This window comes from Egretta garzetta, unplaced genomic scaffold, assembly GCF_000687185.1.
Source record: "Egretta garzetta isolate BGI_Z169 unplaced genomic scaffold, ASM68718v1 scaffold367, whole genome shotgun sequence".
NCBI lineage: Eukaryota > Metazoa > Chordata > Aves > Pelecaniformes > Ardeidae > Egretta > Egretta garzetta.
The window spans coordinates 1,788,962-1,805,342 of record NW_009260192.1 but is presented as its reverse complement, the minus strand read 5'-3'; the positions used below and the strand labels follow the sequence as shown (position 1 = coordinate 1,805,342).

The following is a 16,381-nucleotide window of genomic DNA, read 5'->3' as shown; positions in this document are numbered from 1 at the left end:
GGAAAATTAATTTTAATTCAGCAGTGTATTTAGTATTGAAAACTTAAGAAATAGTTCTCAACTATGCACCTAACTATCCCAAAAGCATAGTTTTTCAAACGTCTTAAATACAACTTTTAAAAATTATTACAGCAAAAGCAAGAGAAGGAGATGCTGCTAATAGCATATTTTACCTAAGCACAGCCAATGATAAGGGGGAAAGGTAGAGGGAAATTAGGTCTCTAATATAGATGTCTGCTGTATTCTACAGAATTTAGCTATTCTGTAAGAAATGCATTCAAATGGCTAATTAAGTGTATTTTTCTGCTGCTTATTCACTCATCTGACCTTATTAAAGCTCTTGCATGCAAATTTAAATTCCTTTACATGGAAATGTTGGGTGGAGGGTGTCACATATTCTTTCAGGGTGGATTTCGATTGATCTGGATTTGGACTAATCTGCTGCAGTAATGCAAAATATGAAGATCATACCTAAGAGCTTGATGGCCCAATATGTGCAGTTACTCCTTTCCCACTTTCTCCCTGCTCTGTCAGTTCCTTAGTATCGATGTCCCCTGGGTGTGCTTTGTGCCTGTATGCCAGCTAGGTCAGATGTAGCTGCTTGCCACTGCTCCAGAGAGGGCCTTGCACAACAAGCCTTTATCACCTGCTTCTCTAACGCTTCTCTGTCTGTCGGTGAAAGACCGCGGAACATACAGGAGAAGCAGCAAGGGAAGGAAAGAGGAGGGCCATTTTCACAGCAGAGAGGAACAGACAGTTGGTGTCGTTACAAATATCTTCCTCCCACTGTGCCACAGAGCTCTCACCTTGCAACTTTTTCTGTGCTTGTTAAAGGCATATTGAATGAGCCTGTCTCTGCCTTTATACTAATCTGTTACCTAAGGGTTAAATCTAGTGCTGAATTACAGAAATGTGAGTGATAGAGGAAGCTCCTTGCTATAGAAACTCTTAATTGAATTACACAATTAGAAAAATCTCTTTGAGTTTTTAGTTAAGCATCCAGAGAAGATGGGAGGTTGGAAAGGAAAGTCCTGCTTAAATACCTCTATCTCAGTGTCCAGATGGACATTGCAGCTTAGGCTTAGTATCTTTAAGCTTAGGATCCACTGTGATACACAGCTTCAGCTAAAATTTTTATGTGGATGTGAAGATATTGAAAGAGATGTCAGCGCTTAAAAAAATAATGGGAATTGAGTTAGAGAGAGAAGGCTGAAGATCTTAAAGTGTCTGTACTATATGGAGATGTCAGTGTAGTGAGAATAAAATGCCTATGCTGCAAATATGCTGACAGAATTAAAAAATTACCTTTCTAAATGATGTGATTGCTTAAGAAAGTTTGTTTGGAAGCTTCAGCAAAGTGAAGGTTTTATACAAGAAATAACTTCAGTTTTGTATTAGACTGGGTAGAGCAAAAAATCTCATGTAACACACACACAGAAGGTTCTGATCTATGCATAAGGAATTTCTTCTATACTTCAAGCCCAGGGGAAAATGTAAAGTTTGCAAATTTTGTTTCATCCTCTATAGAGGTGAAGTCCATAACAAAATGTGTGTATTAAAACAGTTTGAAATGTTTCTGAAAAAAACCTGATTGTTTTTAACATGATATACCTTTATTTCAAATATAAAGGATATTCTTCTGTTACAATCTTGAGTTCTCTAAAATAAGTGAAATGAGAAATTTGAACTTGTTTCTGATTTGTTATCAACCTCATTTCCTGAGCTATAGTTAATTTCTCAAACCAGTGTGTTTCATGGATCTTCCACACCTTCATAGCAGGTTTGAATCTGCTTCAGATGTGTTTACTAGAGTGTTTAGCGTTTATATTAATTCTTCTCATCTTCAGAGAGGAAAATATCATAACAAATATGAAATAGCCCTTACTATCTATCTGTAGGTTGTTTCATAACTATTTGCAAGGAAAATAGGTAATGAAATGAGAACAAAATTAATCTTAGCCCTTTACTGCAAATTCTTAATCAAATTCTCTCATCCATGTGTTATATGAATATCACCATCTTGCTAAAAGTGCTATTTGCTTATCTTCTCTGAATTAAGAAGTAGAAGTAAAATTTATCGCAACGCTCTCGTCTGAACACATGGAAACTTAAGTGGAGAGAAAAATACACCTTGGTTAGATGGTCACTAATGTGAAATATTTTCATTCATCTGAAATGTTTAATGCAGTTGGTTGAACTACGGTGCTCTCTATCCAGTATAAGGTAGCATGTTGTAACAGCAGTACTAAAAATACAGCATTCTTTCATCATTGAAAAACTGCCTCTGAAGTACTTAACACTGCAAAATGCTATTGCTGTCAGTGTAAGTAAACAGGAAGTATCACGTCCAGAAATTCCTCTAATTTATCTATCAAAGTCACTGTTGGTAGAACTTTTTGAAACCCTTTTTGAAGGATTAGAGACTTTTTTAAAAAAAAAATACTTTGCTCTTGAAAGTGTTTTCTGCTCTATGCCTGCTTGTATTTAAGCTTCTTATTGTGGAATCAGTGAGGATAAAGAGGTTTCAGTAAAGTACCAAGTCTACTTGAGCTCGAAACTCTTGACTCTGAGAAGATTAGCAAGTTTGAATATTAGCTTTTCTCACCAGCACATCATGATTCGTAGCACCAGCATTAATTATGAAGCTAACCTTTCCATAGAAGAGAAGGAAAGGGGAGATCTTTCCAGAGGGAGACTGCAGAGTAAGGATCGTGTTCTGTTCTCACCACTGAATATAATTGGACCAGAGGGTTTTTTGAGAAACCAGTTATTTCTCTATTTATGCATAGCTGTTATGCATTAAATGAACTGCAATTGACTGAACAGAATCTGCAAGATGTACCAATAAGTGAAGGATTTTTCTCCCTCAGGCATATTTGGGTGGATTCCTCATCTGCACAACTTATAGTCCTGAATAAAATTCTGATCAAATTTGGGGTTTGGGGTTTTTTTAAACAGACTAAGAAAAAGTTCTTAACCCATGCGTTGAAGTTGGACAACCTTTAAAATTTTTCTTGGCTGTTTTCACCCATCTTTGCTGTTCCATCATACTTTCTTTTTCTTCCAACTTAGATAACTCACATCGCAACTTGCATGTTCCTGTCATGTTATGAAAATAGTATTTCACTGCATTATTTCCGTTTTGGATGTTCTTGAAGAATTCAGCTTCTGTCTGAACTTTAAAATGAGATGTATCAGTGAATTAAAGTATCTCTTTACATTTCTTTAGAATTTTACTTTTTAAACTGCTTCATAAGGCTTGACCTACCTACAACACTATTTTAAGCCAACTTTTAATGATTTCTATCTCCTTTATTTGAAACAGATGGTTCACAAGCACCAGCCAGGCCCCCTAAACCACTTCCTCGGAGGACTGCACCAGAAATACACCATAGGAAAGCATACAGCTCTGACGGTTCCACAGAAAACGTGGATGCAAAAATTGCAAAACTCATGGGAGAGGGCTATTCCTTTGAAGAAGTCAAGAGGGCACTTGAAATTGCCCAGAATAATGTTGACGTAGCCCGTAGTATTTTAAGAGAGTTTGTCTGTTTTCCTCCACCGGTTTCCCCACGTCTCAATCTATAGCAGCGTCAAGATATTCTTGGAGCATGTGAATTCTACATATACTCGTGTGGATTGGGAAATGAGAGAAAGAAGAAAATGAAATATTTTTCTTTCATCCTTAGTAGAAGGGTGTTTGTTTCCAGCCGTTTATCAAAGGCTCATGGCTGCTCTGATCAAGACTTATAAATATGCTGAGGCTTATGTATTTTTGCTAGCCATACTTTTTTAAATCAGGGTTGAACTGACAAAATAATTTAAAGAAGTTTACTTCCCTAGAACTTTTAATCTGTGAAATGCTTTTTCTTGTTTACAAGTTGGCAAGTTACAGTTTTCTAGTTGACGCCTGTACTATGTTCCTGTTCATATTCCTTTGTACTTGTGGTCAGTTCTGCTGTAGCATTCCCAACATTTTCCACACTGACCACCTCATCAACTAAATCATCACTTTCCAGAAGTTCTGTGTTTGTTTTTTTTTCTCTCTTACAAGATGCTTTAATTGTTTTTTGCATTTCAGCTCATCAAATGCAAAAAGTATGTGGCCTTCACTACTGATTTTATTTTTCTTCTGAGATTCCTTTGCTTTTGAGAGAGGAAATATCTGAATGTAAAATGCATTATTCTGTCTACGAACTGCCTTTTTAAAGGTATTTTGACAGTAATGTTGGGCAGCTTTCTGTTTAACATGAATTCCATGACCTGTAATCCTCAAGGTCTTTTATATACCGTTTCCACAAAAAAATCCCAACCAACGAGTAAAACACTTCATGCAGCAGTGATACTGAATTCTGACGTGTAAAAGCTCTTTCAAATTTGAGTATTTGATTGCAAATGTTCAAAAAAGCCAAATGCACATAATACTGTGTTTTGATTACACACTAATGGCGCCAGTTCTCTGTGACCTATGTAAACTGAGGCATGCCAGACTAGAAGAAATCTTTTTGAATCACATTAATGGTATTCAGGTAAATTCCAGTTCTAGCTTCTATAAAGTAGAATGCGGTTAATTTTTTGTTTGAGTGATTATCCTGTGGTTCATTGTGGCTTGGATCAGTTTGTATTAGCATGGAAACTTTAAATCTTTGATGCACTGTTAATTCCTAATGCTACTGTAGCAATATTTTTTGCAAAGTTCTTTAGTAACCTCCTCTCCTGTACACTTTATTACTCTCAAGTATGTGTTTAATATCCAAATTCATTCACTTACTTTCCAGCTGCTTGGTTGGAAATACATTTTTGCTTTACATGGTTAGTGATACTCCAGGCTTTGACGTTTTAAGTTTGAGCCCAAATTGATGCAAGCCAAATCAAAAATCTTCCCAATTTTAGAAAAGAGAAGACAATTCTATTCTTACTACACTCAAAGTTAAGAGTCCAAATATTTCCAGAATAATTCTTAAGATTGCTGCTTTCTTGTTTTTTTAGGAAACTTTGAAATCTTCTTTTCTTTTATTACTATTGAAAATATAAAACCATGTGGTAGTTAGAACATTTTTCACATTTTGAGATGTGACCAGTATATGAGAATTTTCAGTGTGCTAAGCTGGGCGTTAGGTATGTATTTATTGTCCCCTGTCAGCTTTCAGTGTTCTCCTTTACTCAGATCAAGTGGTAAAAGTTACATCACTTACAGGATCCGGACTCAGCAGCCAATGCATTTGTTTTAAAGATTTTTTTTTAAAGACAGCAAATGGCTGAATTGCAGGATTCAAAAAAACTGGGTACACCCAGTGGAAATTACTGTGATATCTCAAAGTCCATTGTTTCATGAAAGAACTTATTCTTAAAACTAATTATATAAATTATTTTGTAGCATCGCAAAGCATAGTATGGATACCATTAATCTGCTTCAGTGATAAAAGATGATCAGGAGAATTCAGGGTATAGGGAAGAGCTTCTGTTCCATCTTGGTTTAAGCAGGTGTTTCTGAGTTTATGTCCTAGAAAAGGGCATTTGCAACTTCCTTTAAATGTTCATTCCTTGCGTACATCTTATGAAAAGTTTTGGTTGAAGTTATATTCTTGGTTCAAGTAAATCTCTTTCTTCTGTTTTGGGGGAAAATTTTCTGTAGTCTTGAACCTGGCTGTTCATTTGGTTTGTTTACAGCATCGCTCTAGCATTTTAGCTAACTATAAATTCAGACTTAACCTATTAAATTAGACACTGTGGTTGTACTGGAATTACTTAAATGAGGTTCTAGCATGACTGCCAGCATAGCAATGACAACAGTGAAAAAAAGATGCTTTACAAGGATGAGCAAACAATCTGCAGATTGTGTTTTGGAATTTTGAATTGTAATGGAGAACTCATTTTCTTAGTATAAATTACCACCTTACGTTTCAATTAGAGGCTGGAACTGCTGCCTGATAGATAAAGGTTTTTAAATTTTTCCTTCTTCTTTCTGATTGTGACCACCAGTGACACTTTATTTTTTTTTAGTATGTGTTAAGAAAAGCTTGATGAGCAATATTCTGAGTGGTAACTTGAAAGGAGTTCCATTAATCTTGAAATGAGTGTGCTAGTAACACTTCTAAATAGTGGAATGTGAAGACTTTTTCAACCTTGTTTTGTTTAATAGTTCTAAAGTCAAACAGAGCGAAATTGCTTTGCTAGAGTGTTGATGTTTACTATGCAGGAATTTATAGGCTTAAAAGAAATTAATCTGGCTACAGTCTAGTTCTCAAAACGCATAGTTCTCTGAACATATTTTAAGCTTTGAGACTTAAGGGTTTGAGCCTGGCAGGGTGTTATGCACATATGTAACTTTTAAGAAAGACTGACTTCAGTGAGAGTATTTGAATGAACAAAGTTGGTTAAACTCAGAAACATGTGCTATCACATTTCTTCCAATTAAATGTCATTTCAGGCTTTAGACCATCATTCTGATGTCTGTTGGCCTCACCTTTTACCTCCTTTTGGCTAAATTACTGCATTTTAAGCAAATTGGCTGAATCGGAAGTTGAACAAAGTAAGTGGACATCAGCAGGATGGATCTTTTCCAAAGACTATGAGTAAAAAAACCCTGAAATAGTGATAAAATAAGTGAACTTAATATGATTAGCCATGTTAGTGGCTTGGCTGGAACCCTAAAATGGCCACTGGTAAAATTTGGTAACGCTCAGTATCTCAAGAGTCCATCTGGCACAGTTCTTTTCATAATGTGAATTTAGGAAGTTTTGTACAAGGATCATTTCTTCTGTTATATTTCTCTCATTTTCAGCTTGAAGCTTTACTTTGCACTGATGATTCTGACCTGAAAGCATTTAAATTTGTGTCTTAAAGTCTTGAAGCAAATGAACACCATATTCTAAGCAAATTCAGGTACTACCTGTTGACCTGGAATTTAGCTCTTTTAGGAATGACTTCTTGAAAAAGGACTTCAGTAGTTTCCATTTTGAAGGATTTTCTTTCAAATAACTATTTTATCTGAAAATGCCTTTTATAAACTTGTCTAACATGTGGCAAACTTAGTGATGTGTTCAATTAATTTATATTTTATTCAACATTCTTTTTAAATTTTGGTTATTATGTAAGCTCAAGTTCTTTATCTGTTCTTGTAAGGTATTTTATAAAATTAATGTTAACAGAACGTTGGATTGGTCCGTGATTTTTCAAGACTCTGACTCTGTGTTATTGAATATTACCACTTTTAATATGCTGCTTTAGAATCATAGCCTTTCATGTGTAGGGTCTTAGAAAATGTTTTGTAAGCCAGAAAAATAAGGCCTTGCTCTAAAATAAGGCAAATCATTGCATTGAGACATTCACTTTATATCCCCATACATTACTTCATTTCTAAATTTCAATAGTAAAAATTTATAAACTGGTAGTAATTTTGGAATGTGCATGTAATCGTTGTATGGCAGAAAGAAAGATGATAATCATTAAATATTTAGAATCCAAAGCGGTGAACATACATTCCGACTGTACATTAATTTACAGGATTTCTTTCCTGAAGAAAATTACAATAAGCTCACAGTGATATTTCTTTAACATCCTGTGCATTTACATTCTCAAGCATTGTACTCTTAATGTAAAAAAATATTTTAGGAGTGTAAACCACTTTTTTCTGTTACTGTATTCCAGTATTCTGAAAAAAGTTTAGAAAATCTAAGCCCTCTACTATGCATGACAATACAACTATTACTATTTAAAGTCCAACATCATTCCCTGCAGGTCAGATTAGGCCTTCAATGATGAGATTTTCATGGTACTTTCTTCAGTCTGTGTTAAATCCTTGTCCATTATATAGGTCACTAGTTATATTACTAAGTGGGGAAGTTAACTGTTTGGTGTACTTGTCCATAGTATTATAGCTGCCTATTTATTTTGTTTTTACTCTTCCAATGTGAAAGTCAGCTGTCACTTTACTGTGTTATGATCAAATTTTAGCAGCTGGGTGCTCTAGGAGTGTTTCAGGATTTTTTGTTTGATAGACCCAGTCGTTAATTCTGTAGAAGATACCTGCCTCCATTTATCGGTTGTAAAGAGTCTCCATTGTGAAAGTGATAAATTTAGATTTTAAAAAGCTGTGTGTTACTTTGGCACCTAAACATTCCATTTGTTCTTAAACAATTTCATGTCTAGCAGGGAAAATTCTTACTCAAATCCTAAATACCAAATATCTGAATCTTAAATTACAAAATAAATTTGTGAAACTTGCCCCCATAACCTTCCTGAACATCATAAGGAATTTAAAGGCCTCAGAATAATATGAGCCATGACAAGATTCTCGCTTCTTAGACCTGCCAGAAACAAAAGCACAAACCCATTGAATACCGATCTTCTGACTGTGAAGCTGCTTGCATCTGTCTTGATCTGTGAAGGAATCACACAGTCTAACTACAGTCTAACTACAATAATAATAATTTGAAAAAAGTCAGCTATTTTTAATTGCAGTAACTGCCATGGTAGCCAGCAAGATGGGAGAAGAGCTGCATAGAAGAAGATAATTCTGTCCAAACAATCCAAGCCCTGTTGGCGCACAAGGTTTAGCTTTTTTTAACGGCCTGGGTATCTAGTGCAAATGAAGGAGTATTTTTTAAGATTATTCCAGTCTTCATTACTGTGTCCTACTCCAAGAAATTCTTTAAAAGACATGCTAGTTTGGAACAGGATGCCATGGTCTTAGCAGAAAATTGTGAAGTAGTACTCTGCTCCGGATGTTTTTTGATGCTAACAAACCAACCAAAAGCTTCATAAGGATTTAAGTGGGGTTTAAAGCTCATAATCTTGGTTTCTGAAGGGTGCATATATGTACGTGCATGTGTACATGCTATTCTGGTGAAGCATGGAGGAGAGAGTATTCCAACTGATGCCAGCCTGCAGAGTTCGGAACTAGGCTGCGGTACTCACCTTTGCAAAATACCTGTTCCTTTTGGATAGCTGAACTGAATCTGCAGAATACTCAAGCTACTACAGTCATCCACGTTCTAAAAAGCAAGTTTTTGTCCCTAGATAGCTGGGGCGCTGCATATATTCACTCCAAAATAGATAGTGTTCTTCTGTGTGTATGTGTAATAATGTGAGACTGAAAATAATAGATGCTTTCTAGTTCTCCGTAGACCACTGCAATAAATGCCCTAAAGAGAACTTGTCTTTTGTTAATTTGCTAATGGAATATCACTGAATTCCAAATGCTGTACAAAGATCAGTAAGTCTACATCATCAGCCATTCAGAAATACCTCAAGGTAGTGGGCTGGCATAGTTTTCTGAAGCTATTACCTTGCTTGAACGTGTGACTTTCAGGTGTTTCCTCTTGAAGTTTACATCTTCATTAATAATTCAATATGGCACATACAAAATTCTTGGACCGTTACTTCAGAATTTTTATTTTCTGCACTTCTCACTGTGGCTGTTGTCAGTAGTATCTTTATTATCTAGGTTCATACACTGAAATTCAAATAAACCTGCTCTCACACATCCCAGCTTGGGTCAAGTTCTGCCCTGCCTTTGTCCCACAACAGATGCATCAACTTCGTATGCATCCTCATCTGCTCCCTCTAAGACTGTTTTTCCTGTCTTCCTCCCACTCCAAATCTCTTCACAGTGCCATCAACCACCAGTGCATCCTTCATCTCAGTGATGACAGACACTTGACAGTTTCCCATCTCAGCTTGCGACCACGTCTGTATTTTCGTCTGTAATCCCTCATAATCGTTCTACTAGTCTTGTCTGTCTCAATCATTATACAGATTTTCTGTGTCATATCTGAATGGTCCCTGTGAGCACAGTCATCCAAAATGGATTCAGAATTCTGCAAGAAAGCCTGTTTTCTTTGTTAATATCACTGGCATTTTTTCTTCCTCCCTTCTCAGCCTGGAAATATGCTTTTATGTTACATGATTTGTTTGTCAGGGATGGAGATTAAATCCACTGCTTATTTCAGCAGATCCCTATTCTGTTTCTGAGATGCAAAAAGAAACCAATAAAGACATCCTCTCCCAATAACAATCCTTCTGTTTAAGATGGCTTGTGTCTCAATGTGAGAGTTAAGAAGTTTGTCCAAAGAATGTGGTTTGGGAAGTCACAATTATATTTGATTACTTACAGTACTGAGTGAGGTGCAGGCTGAAGGGGTAAATTTCATAAGACATGTCAATGAAGTCAGGAAGTCCCTTGAAGATAAAGGTAACTGATTACCATGAGTGGCTGGCATAAAAGATTGACTCAATACCTTTGATGTCAAAGAGATAAGTATCGTGTAGCTAGAAAATACTTGCACAGAAAAGCTAAAAATGCAACATCTGAATGATTCCACCAGTAGTCCCCAAAAGACCTTTATTCTTCATTTGTCAGGTAACCTTGCCCACGGGTTGGTTGTGATGATGATGATGATTTTATAGCTTTTTAGGTGAACCAATATTAGTGAGCGTGACTGTAGATAGAGGGTTCCTGGTTTTGCATGCTGCTGCCTGGGGACTGCACATGATAGTTTTCCCAAAATCTAACAGAAATTAACATTTACCTTAGGTCTCATACAAATGTAGACTACCTGCCTGGAAGAGATCATCCAGAGACAAAGCAGCTGGGTGGTGAGGGAAGGGTTGAGAATGTACAAGCTGAGTGAGCAAGGAGGTGATGAAGGTGGTGTGTTAGGCCCATGATTTATCTTGTACGAGCAAGAATAGCGTAATGGAAAGAGGAGGGAGGGAGTAGGGCTGAAGAGGAAATGCTGAGAGGAAAGTGGAGTGATTCAGGTGAGAGAAGACTGGTAGAAGGTTGGAGCAAAGAGCAAAAAGCAGAAGGGGAAAAAAATGACATCTTAGAAAAATGTTTTAAGTGTTTCGGAGTGTGGGTGGAGGAGGGAATTTGAGTTGTGTGTAAGGGTGCACTGAAGTGGGAGAAATCTTGCTCGCTGTGTTTGGGGCGCAGCATAGTCACATTGAAAAGGGTGTCACGTGCCTGCATGTATCATTCCTAGGTGACCTGCACCACAGTTAATACCCTTTAGTGTTTGTGCTCACACGACTACTCTTCACCCCCACCTTGCTGTGGTCTCTGGCACAGCTCTGAAATTCCATGGCAAACTGCTCAGTCAGTTCTCATAGCAACGTTTTTTTGCCAGTGGTTTAACGTGTGGTGGTTTCCAGGCCCTTTAGGGCTTTTCTATATGTTTTGAGGTTTAGTTCTAGCAAGAAGTCTATTAGCAATAAATAAAGCTGGCTTGGAGTTAAACAGATTTGTCTTCAGGCATTGGCATCCTTTCCTTTGATGTGTTGGTGTAGCTGAGTAAACAGTCTCCAAGATTATTAGGAGAGGCAGAGTCTTAATTGTATCTGTGCTTTGTTTTTATGATGTTAGATACTGGCTGACCAGAGCACAGCTGCAGGCTGTGAACCTGTCTTCAAACTGGCTCTCGGTTCCCTTTTTAACCATATCCCATAACAATTCCTAAGGGCCTGAGACCAAATGAAAATTGTCTGTGGCTTCATTCAAAGATGTCGTGGGTAAGCTTTTCACTTTTTGCGGCTGTGTAACTTGCTGTATTCACGTGTGGAGCCGTGAGCATAATGCTGTAAAATTCAACCTATCCTGAAACCCATGTCATTTCCATGCTTATTTAGTGGTTGATATAATTCGCCTTGTGAAGTACACAAGGTTCCTGTGCTGGGGTGCACAGGACAAAGGTTAATTTCTTGCTATGATGAGTACAGCAGTGTGGACTAACAGCTAATACACAGAGGCTCCTGTTGGTGTACAAACTACCTTAGAAACGTGGATTGATTTTTCTTGGTTGGTTGAGCTGAAATTTATTTTTCGGTGATCTGCCCTTATGGGACCTTGTATTATTTGTACTGTATCATCATTGTATTTGAGCTCTCTCCATTACAGTAATATCCATGCCTCTTGAGACTGCCAGGTCTTCTGCCTTTCAAGACTGCAGCAAAGTCTGTCAAGACAGCTGAGATGTGTGGAGGGGTTGGGCGATTTGTTAGTAGAATGTGTTTGTGGCATAAAAGGGATTTCAAGAGAAGCATTGATTTTGGGTTTTTTTTTATTTTTTTGAGAGAATGGGTTTTATGGTGGAAAAGCTTTTATTTTCAGTTTTTGGAAGCTATTGCACATGCCTTTAAAGAAAGGAAGATGCTGGTACTCTTCTTGTTTTTCAGGGTATATATTGAACAGTGGCTTTGAGGGAGCCACATATTCTCCAGCTATTTTTTTCTTTTTTTCTCCTTGGTTAATCAACAACTAAGAAAACTGCTCTTTATATAGTTTCTGAAATGATGCCAACTTGCTGATGCTTGTTCAACAGTTACACTGTTTGAACAAGACATTGCTATCTCTTGGTGGCAAGTCAGTGACAACAAGGTAAAAAGACATATCAGAGGAAACAGGGAAAGGAGGGGTGTAACACAGGTACCTGCAAAGGAAAAAAACAGAAAAAAGATGAAGAAAATACTCTTAAGAAAAAAAGCAAGGTAGAAAATGGTTCATTTGATGAACATTCTTTCACCAAAAGTAAATAAGAAATGTAAATAACATCATTAGCTAAAACACAAGTGGTGGTAGATATTATGATTTAATAATTCTATTTAATGCTGCTTTAAATTAACAGCGTCTCAGACAGAAAGAATGGGCCTTTCTTTGTTCTTCAGATTATAACAAAAATACGTTAACATCTAAGATTAGAAATATTCATAAAATTACGTGGATTTGAAATGCATAGTGAGAAAATTCACCAAGTCTTGCAAATGAATGGCTAAGCAAAGAAAACCTCATTTGTGGTTTGGCAGTTTTGTATCAGAGCCCAGTTTGGAGAACCTGTTAAATCTAGAAAATGTTGAGACCTTACTACAGCAGATGACTTCCTCTTAAGGCTTGGGAAGGCTCATAATACATGTAAGTAACAGGGTGTATTTAATTTAGGGCTAGAATTGTGTGCTACAGGAATGTCAATTTAAGTCTTACCCAGACATGATTCCCACAATACTAAGGGTTCTACTTTCTTCTGTATTGAGTGCCAGCAGCCTGCAGTCCAGTCACACGTTCATTCTTCCTCCACGCAGAACTTGCAACAGGTTATTCTTTGAAATGGAAGGTTGGAGTTTTTTTCTCAGTGTCAAAATCTAGGTTTCAGTTTTCAATGCAGTGGCAGAAATAATTTTCAACTGCAGAGAAGTCATGCTGTGATTGTGCGTTATGCTCATCATTGGCATTAAATCATACAGCCATCAGGCACGCTGAAAACTGGTATTGCACAAATACAATGAAATTATTTGGGGGTCAATTGGGATACCTCAGTTTCAGGTGGTCCAGTTTCACAAGTGACTTCCTGATCATCCAGCGTATTTCAAAATTTAAAATTACCTGTGCACCTAAAATCAGTAACTGCTTTTGGTATCACAATTCGAACATACTCATCCAGAGAAACTCTGTAATGTGCTTTTGGTAGGTGTTCCAGTGTGTAGAAGGCAGGAGAGAGGGAGGGAGATGCCCTCCTACTAGTTCTATGTCTGTCTATAATATTTAATCTCTCTAAACCGTAGAGGTTTAGAGGGATCTCTCCAAACTGTAGAGGTTTTATTTTCTTTGGTACTAGTAAAGTTTGCGTGAGTTTTGTCACTCAAGAAATACGATGTATGTGTATTTCACTCAGTTTAAATACAGAAACGCTTCTAGAGACTGCAGAAATTTGTGTGCCAGGCTGGTAGGGTAGTTTACAAATGTACAAAGATGAGCATTCCTTCTGCATTTGTGTAAGAAAGTTGGGAACAAATTCGACAATACTTCATTTGCATGTCCACTGAATAACATGTAGAGAGAGGGAGTCTCCCAGAAAAAACAGGCTATAATAAGCTTAGAAATGCTTGCCTGATCCCTGGGCTGCATGTCAGCTAATTTGAAGCTGCAACGGCAGTGGGCTTCCTTGGATTAGAGAACAAGAAAGAAGGGGAAAGTCCTTAAGACTTTGGCACTTTTTTGCATTCTATATTTGCATCAATGAATTGGGCCTTATTCAAACCAAGGGATTGGTTTTACGAAGCTGTATCCTGACAGGAGGAAATCTTGCTAGGACTTGCCTTTGAGTTTAGAGAGAATTTGGAATTTGAGACTGAAACTAAAAATATCAGGTAAAGATAAAGAGAGGATATTTGGTTGTGCAGGTTTGGGTAAGGGTTTGACAATTATTTTCAATCCTTTACCTTGAAGTTCTTCAGCTTTAAACTCTGTTGAGTAAAATGCATGGTTTCTGAGGTGTTTGACTGTTCCCTTCCCCATTGGGAAGGAGGGGCCTGTTTTATTTATGAAAGCTCTGTCAGATTAATTTGGTGGTGGGGCAGGTTCCACAAGATTTGGTGCGTGTGGTTTTCAAAATGCTTTGAAAGCTATTTTAGCAGTGGTGATACCAGAACTCGCATACATGGAGAGAGAGACATCCTTTGGGTGTAAAGCAGTGACCCTGTAGCAAGCAGTAAAAAGTACATGAAGATGGTTTATGTCTCTAAGAAACAACCTCAGTCATTTTGCTGATCTTTTGTTTATGCTGTGAGAGAATATTATTTCTTGAGAAGCATAGTTATAGCTTAATTGTATGATAATTGGAATTTAAATACACATCATAAGTGTCGCTCATTTATTTGCACTTCTGAAAGTGGAGGTTGGGATTGTACACAATGCTGGAGAAGGCAAACGGGAAACCACAAAACACCTATTCCTTTTTCTGTCTAGAAAGTAAGAAATTTGCCCTTTCTACAATTGTACTGTGATCAATGGGAAAGATAGGCCAGACTATAAATCATAAATCAAAGCATTATTAAAGGGTCATTTTTATTGTTTGTCCAAGATGTCTCATTGGGGATTTGGGGTCATTTTTGCAAAGACAAAGATCTGATGAGTTCAGTTTAAAGGAAGAGTCAAGCCATCATAGGTTCAGCTTTTTTTTTAAAAGTTCAAAGAGTAGGCAAAAATAATGGCATTTGCCTTCCTGTGCTCGGAAAACAAACTTCATGTGGGCCAAGGGACGGGGCTTCTCATCATGTGGGTGCCCACAGTTTGTTTCCTTTCTCCCTTAATTATTCTCTTTTTCTTTAATAGGTTATCTTCCTATTTCTCCAGATTTTCTGTATGCAATGCATACAGTTGTCTACATTCCCACTGTGCTGGAATATAATCTCAGAAAAAGTTCCTCATGAAGCACTTGCTGTGGTGTAAGGAGGAACAGGAGGCTAGAGCTGAGTGGCACAAGGATGGGCCTTCTGCATATTAATGGTGGGGAAATAGAAGGAGAAACTTAGAGGGGAAGGAGGTAAAAAACTTACTGCTTGATAAAGTATTAAACTGAAGCTGAAAGAAAAGGGAAAAAATTGTCAGTATGTGTCCAGTGCAGGAACACAGGTTTGCAGATGTATCAGCGGCAAGTTTTCCTTCCTACACACTACTGGAGAAGTGTATATTAAAAGGAAGAAAAACATGTTTCACTATCTGCCCTCCTGTTCAGTTGTAAACTGAACATCCTTGTCTTAGCACTTATACATGCCAATATATACTTTTTACTAGAGACCAAAATCAGTTCTCTAACTGTAATATTTACCCCCATGGCTGGATATGGTGATTGTCATTTTATCACTGTATGGATTGTGCAAATTTGATTGCATATATGTTGTTATATGTATTGGTGCCAGTTTGTTAATTCATTTTCAAATACCAGGGTTGTGAGACTGCACAATGCATAAAGGCGATAAAATGGAGGAAAGTTTCATGTAAAAGCAGATCCAGACAAGTCTGTTTTGTGGTTAAGGGATCTCAGTTTTTCTAAACATACCTTGTTCAAGAACTTAGAACACCAGCTTTTGCTGTAAGTTTCTGTTTCTTAGGCTTCCATCAAAACACTTAAGTCAGTGAAGACTTCTCTGTGCCTCACTTCTATTGATCTAAAAATCAAATAGATAGAAATAAGGCACATATGCCAAAGACCTCATGATTTGAAATGAAACATGATTAAAAGCTGATGATCTGGGCTAAAGTGAAAGCCATTGGAAGGGACTTATGCTTGAATTAATCTACATATCTTGTTTCTCTTAAGCTTTTTCCTATTATAATGGAACAAACTTTTGCTTCTTATTCCATTCTGACCTTTCCTCAACTAAACTTCTACTGCCTCAAAATCAGGAGTCTAACTGCAGAGATTCTCCTGCCCCAAGAAAACATGGAGCTCCATGAGGAGGAAAATGTCAGGATGATGACGTGTAAATGCAGTAGTTTTAGCTTGCTGGTTTTTTCATCTCTGAGAGTTTAGAGAAAACACAGAAGTGAAAGATATGTTGCTATCATTCTTGCTGTTTATTTGATCCAGGACAAAGACTGTTGTTA

General features: G+C 37.2%; 1 protein-coding gene across 1 annotated transcript in view; it reads left to right on the top strand.

Moving 5' to 3' along the window:
• Positions 1-6,007, top strand: part of CBLB (Cbl proto-oncogene B) — a 133,919-nt gene extending 127,912 nt beyond the window's left edge. Inside the window, exon 18 of the mRNA XM_035897586.1 lies at positions 3,326-6,007. Within this exon, the coding sequence (XP_035753479.1) occupies positions 3,326-3,588 (263 nt within the window). The 3' untranslated portion in view covers positions 3,589-6,007. The remainder of the gene's footprint in view (positions 1-3,325) is intronic.
• Positions 6,008-16,381: the final 10,374 nt, after the last annotated feature.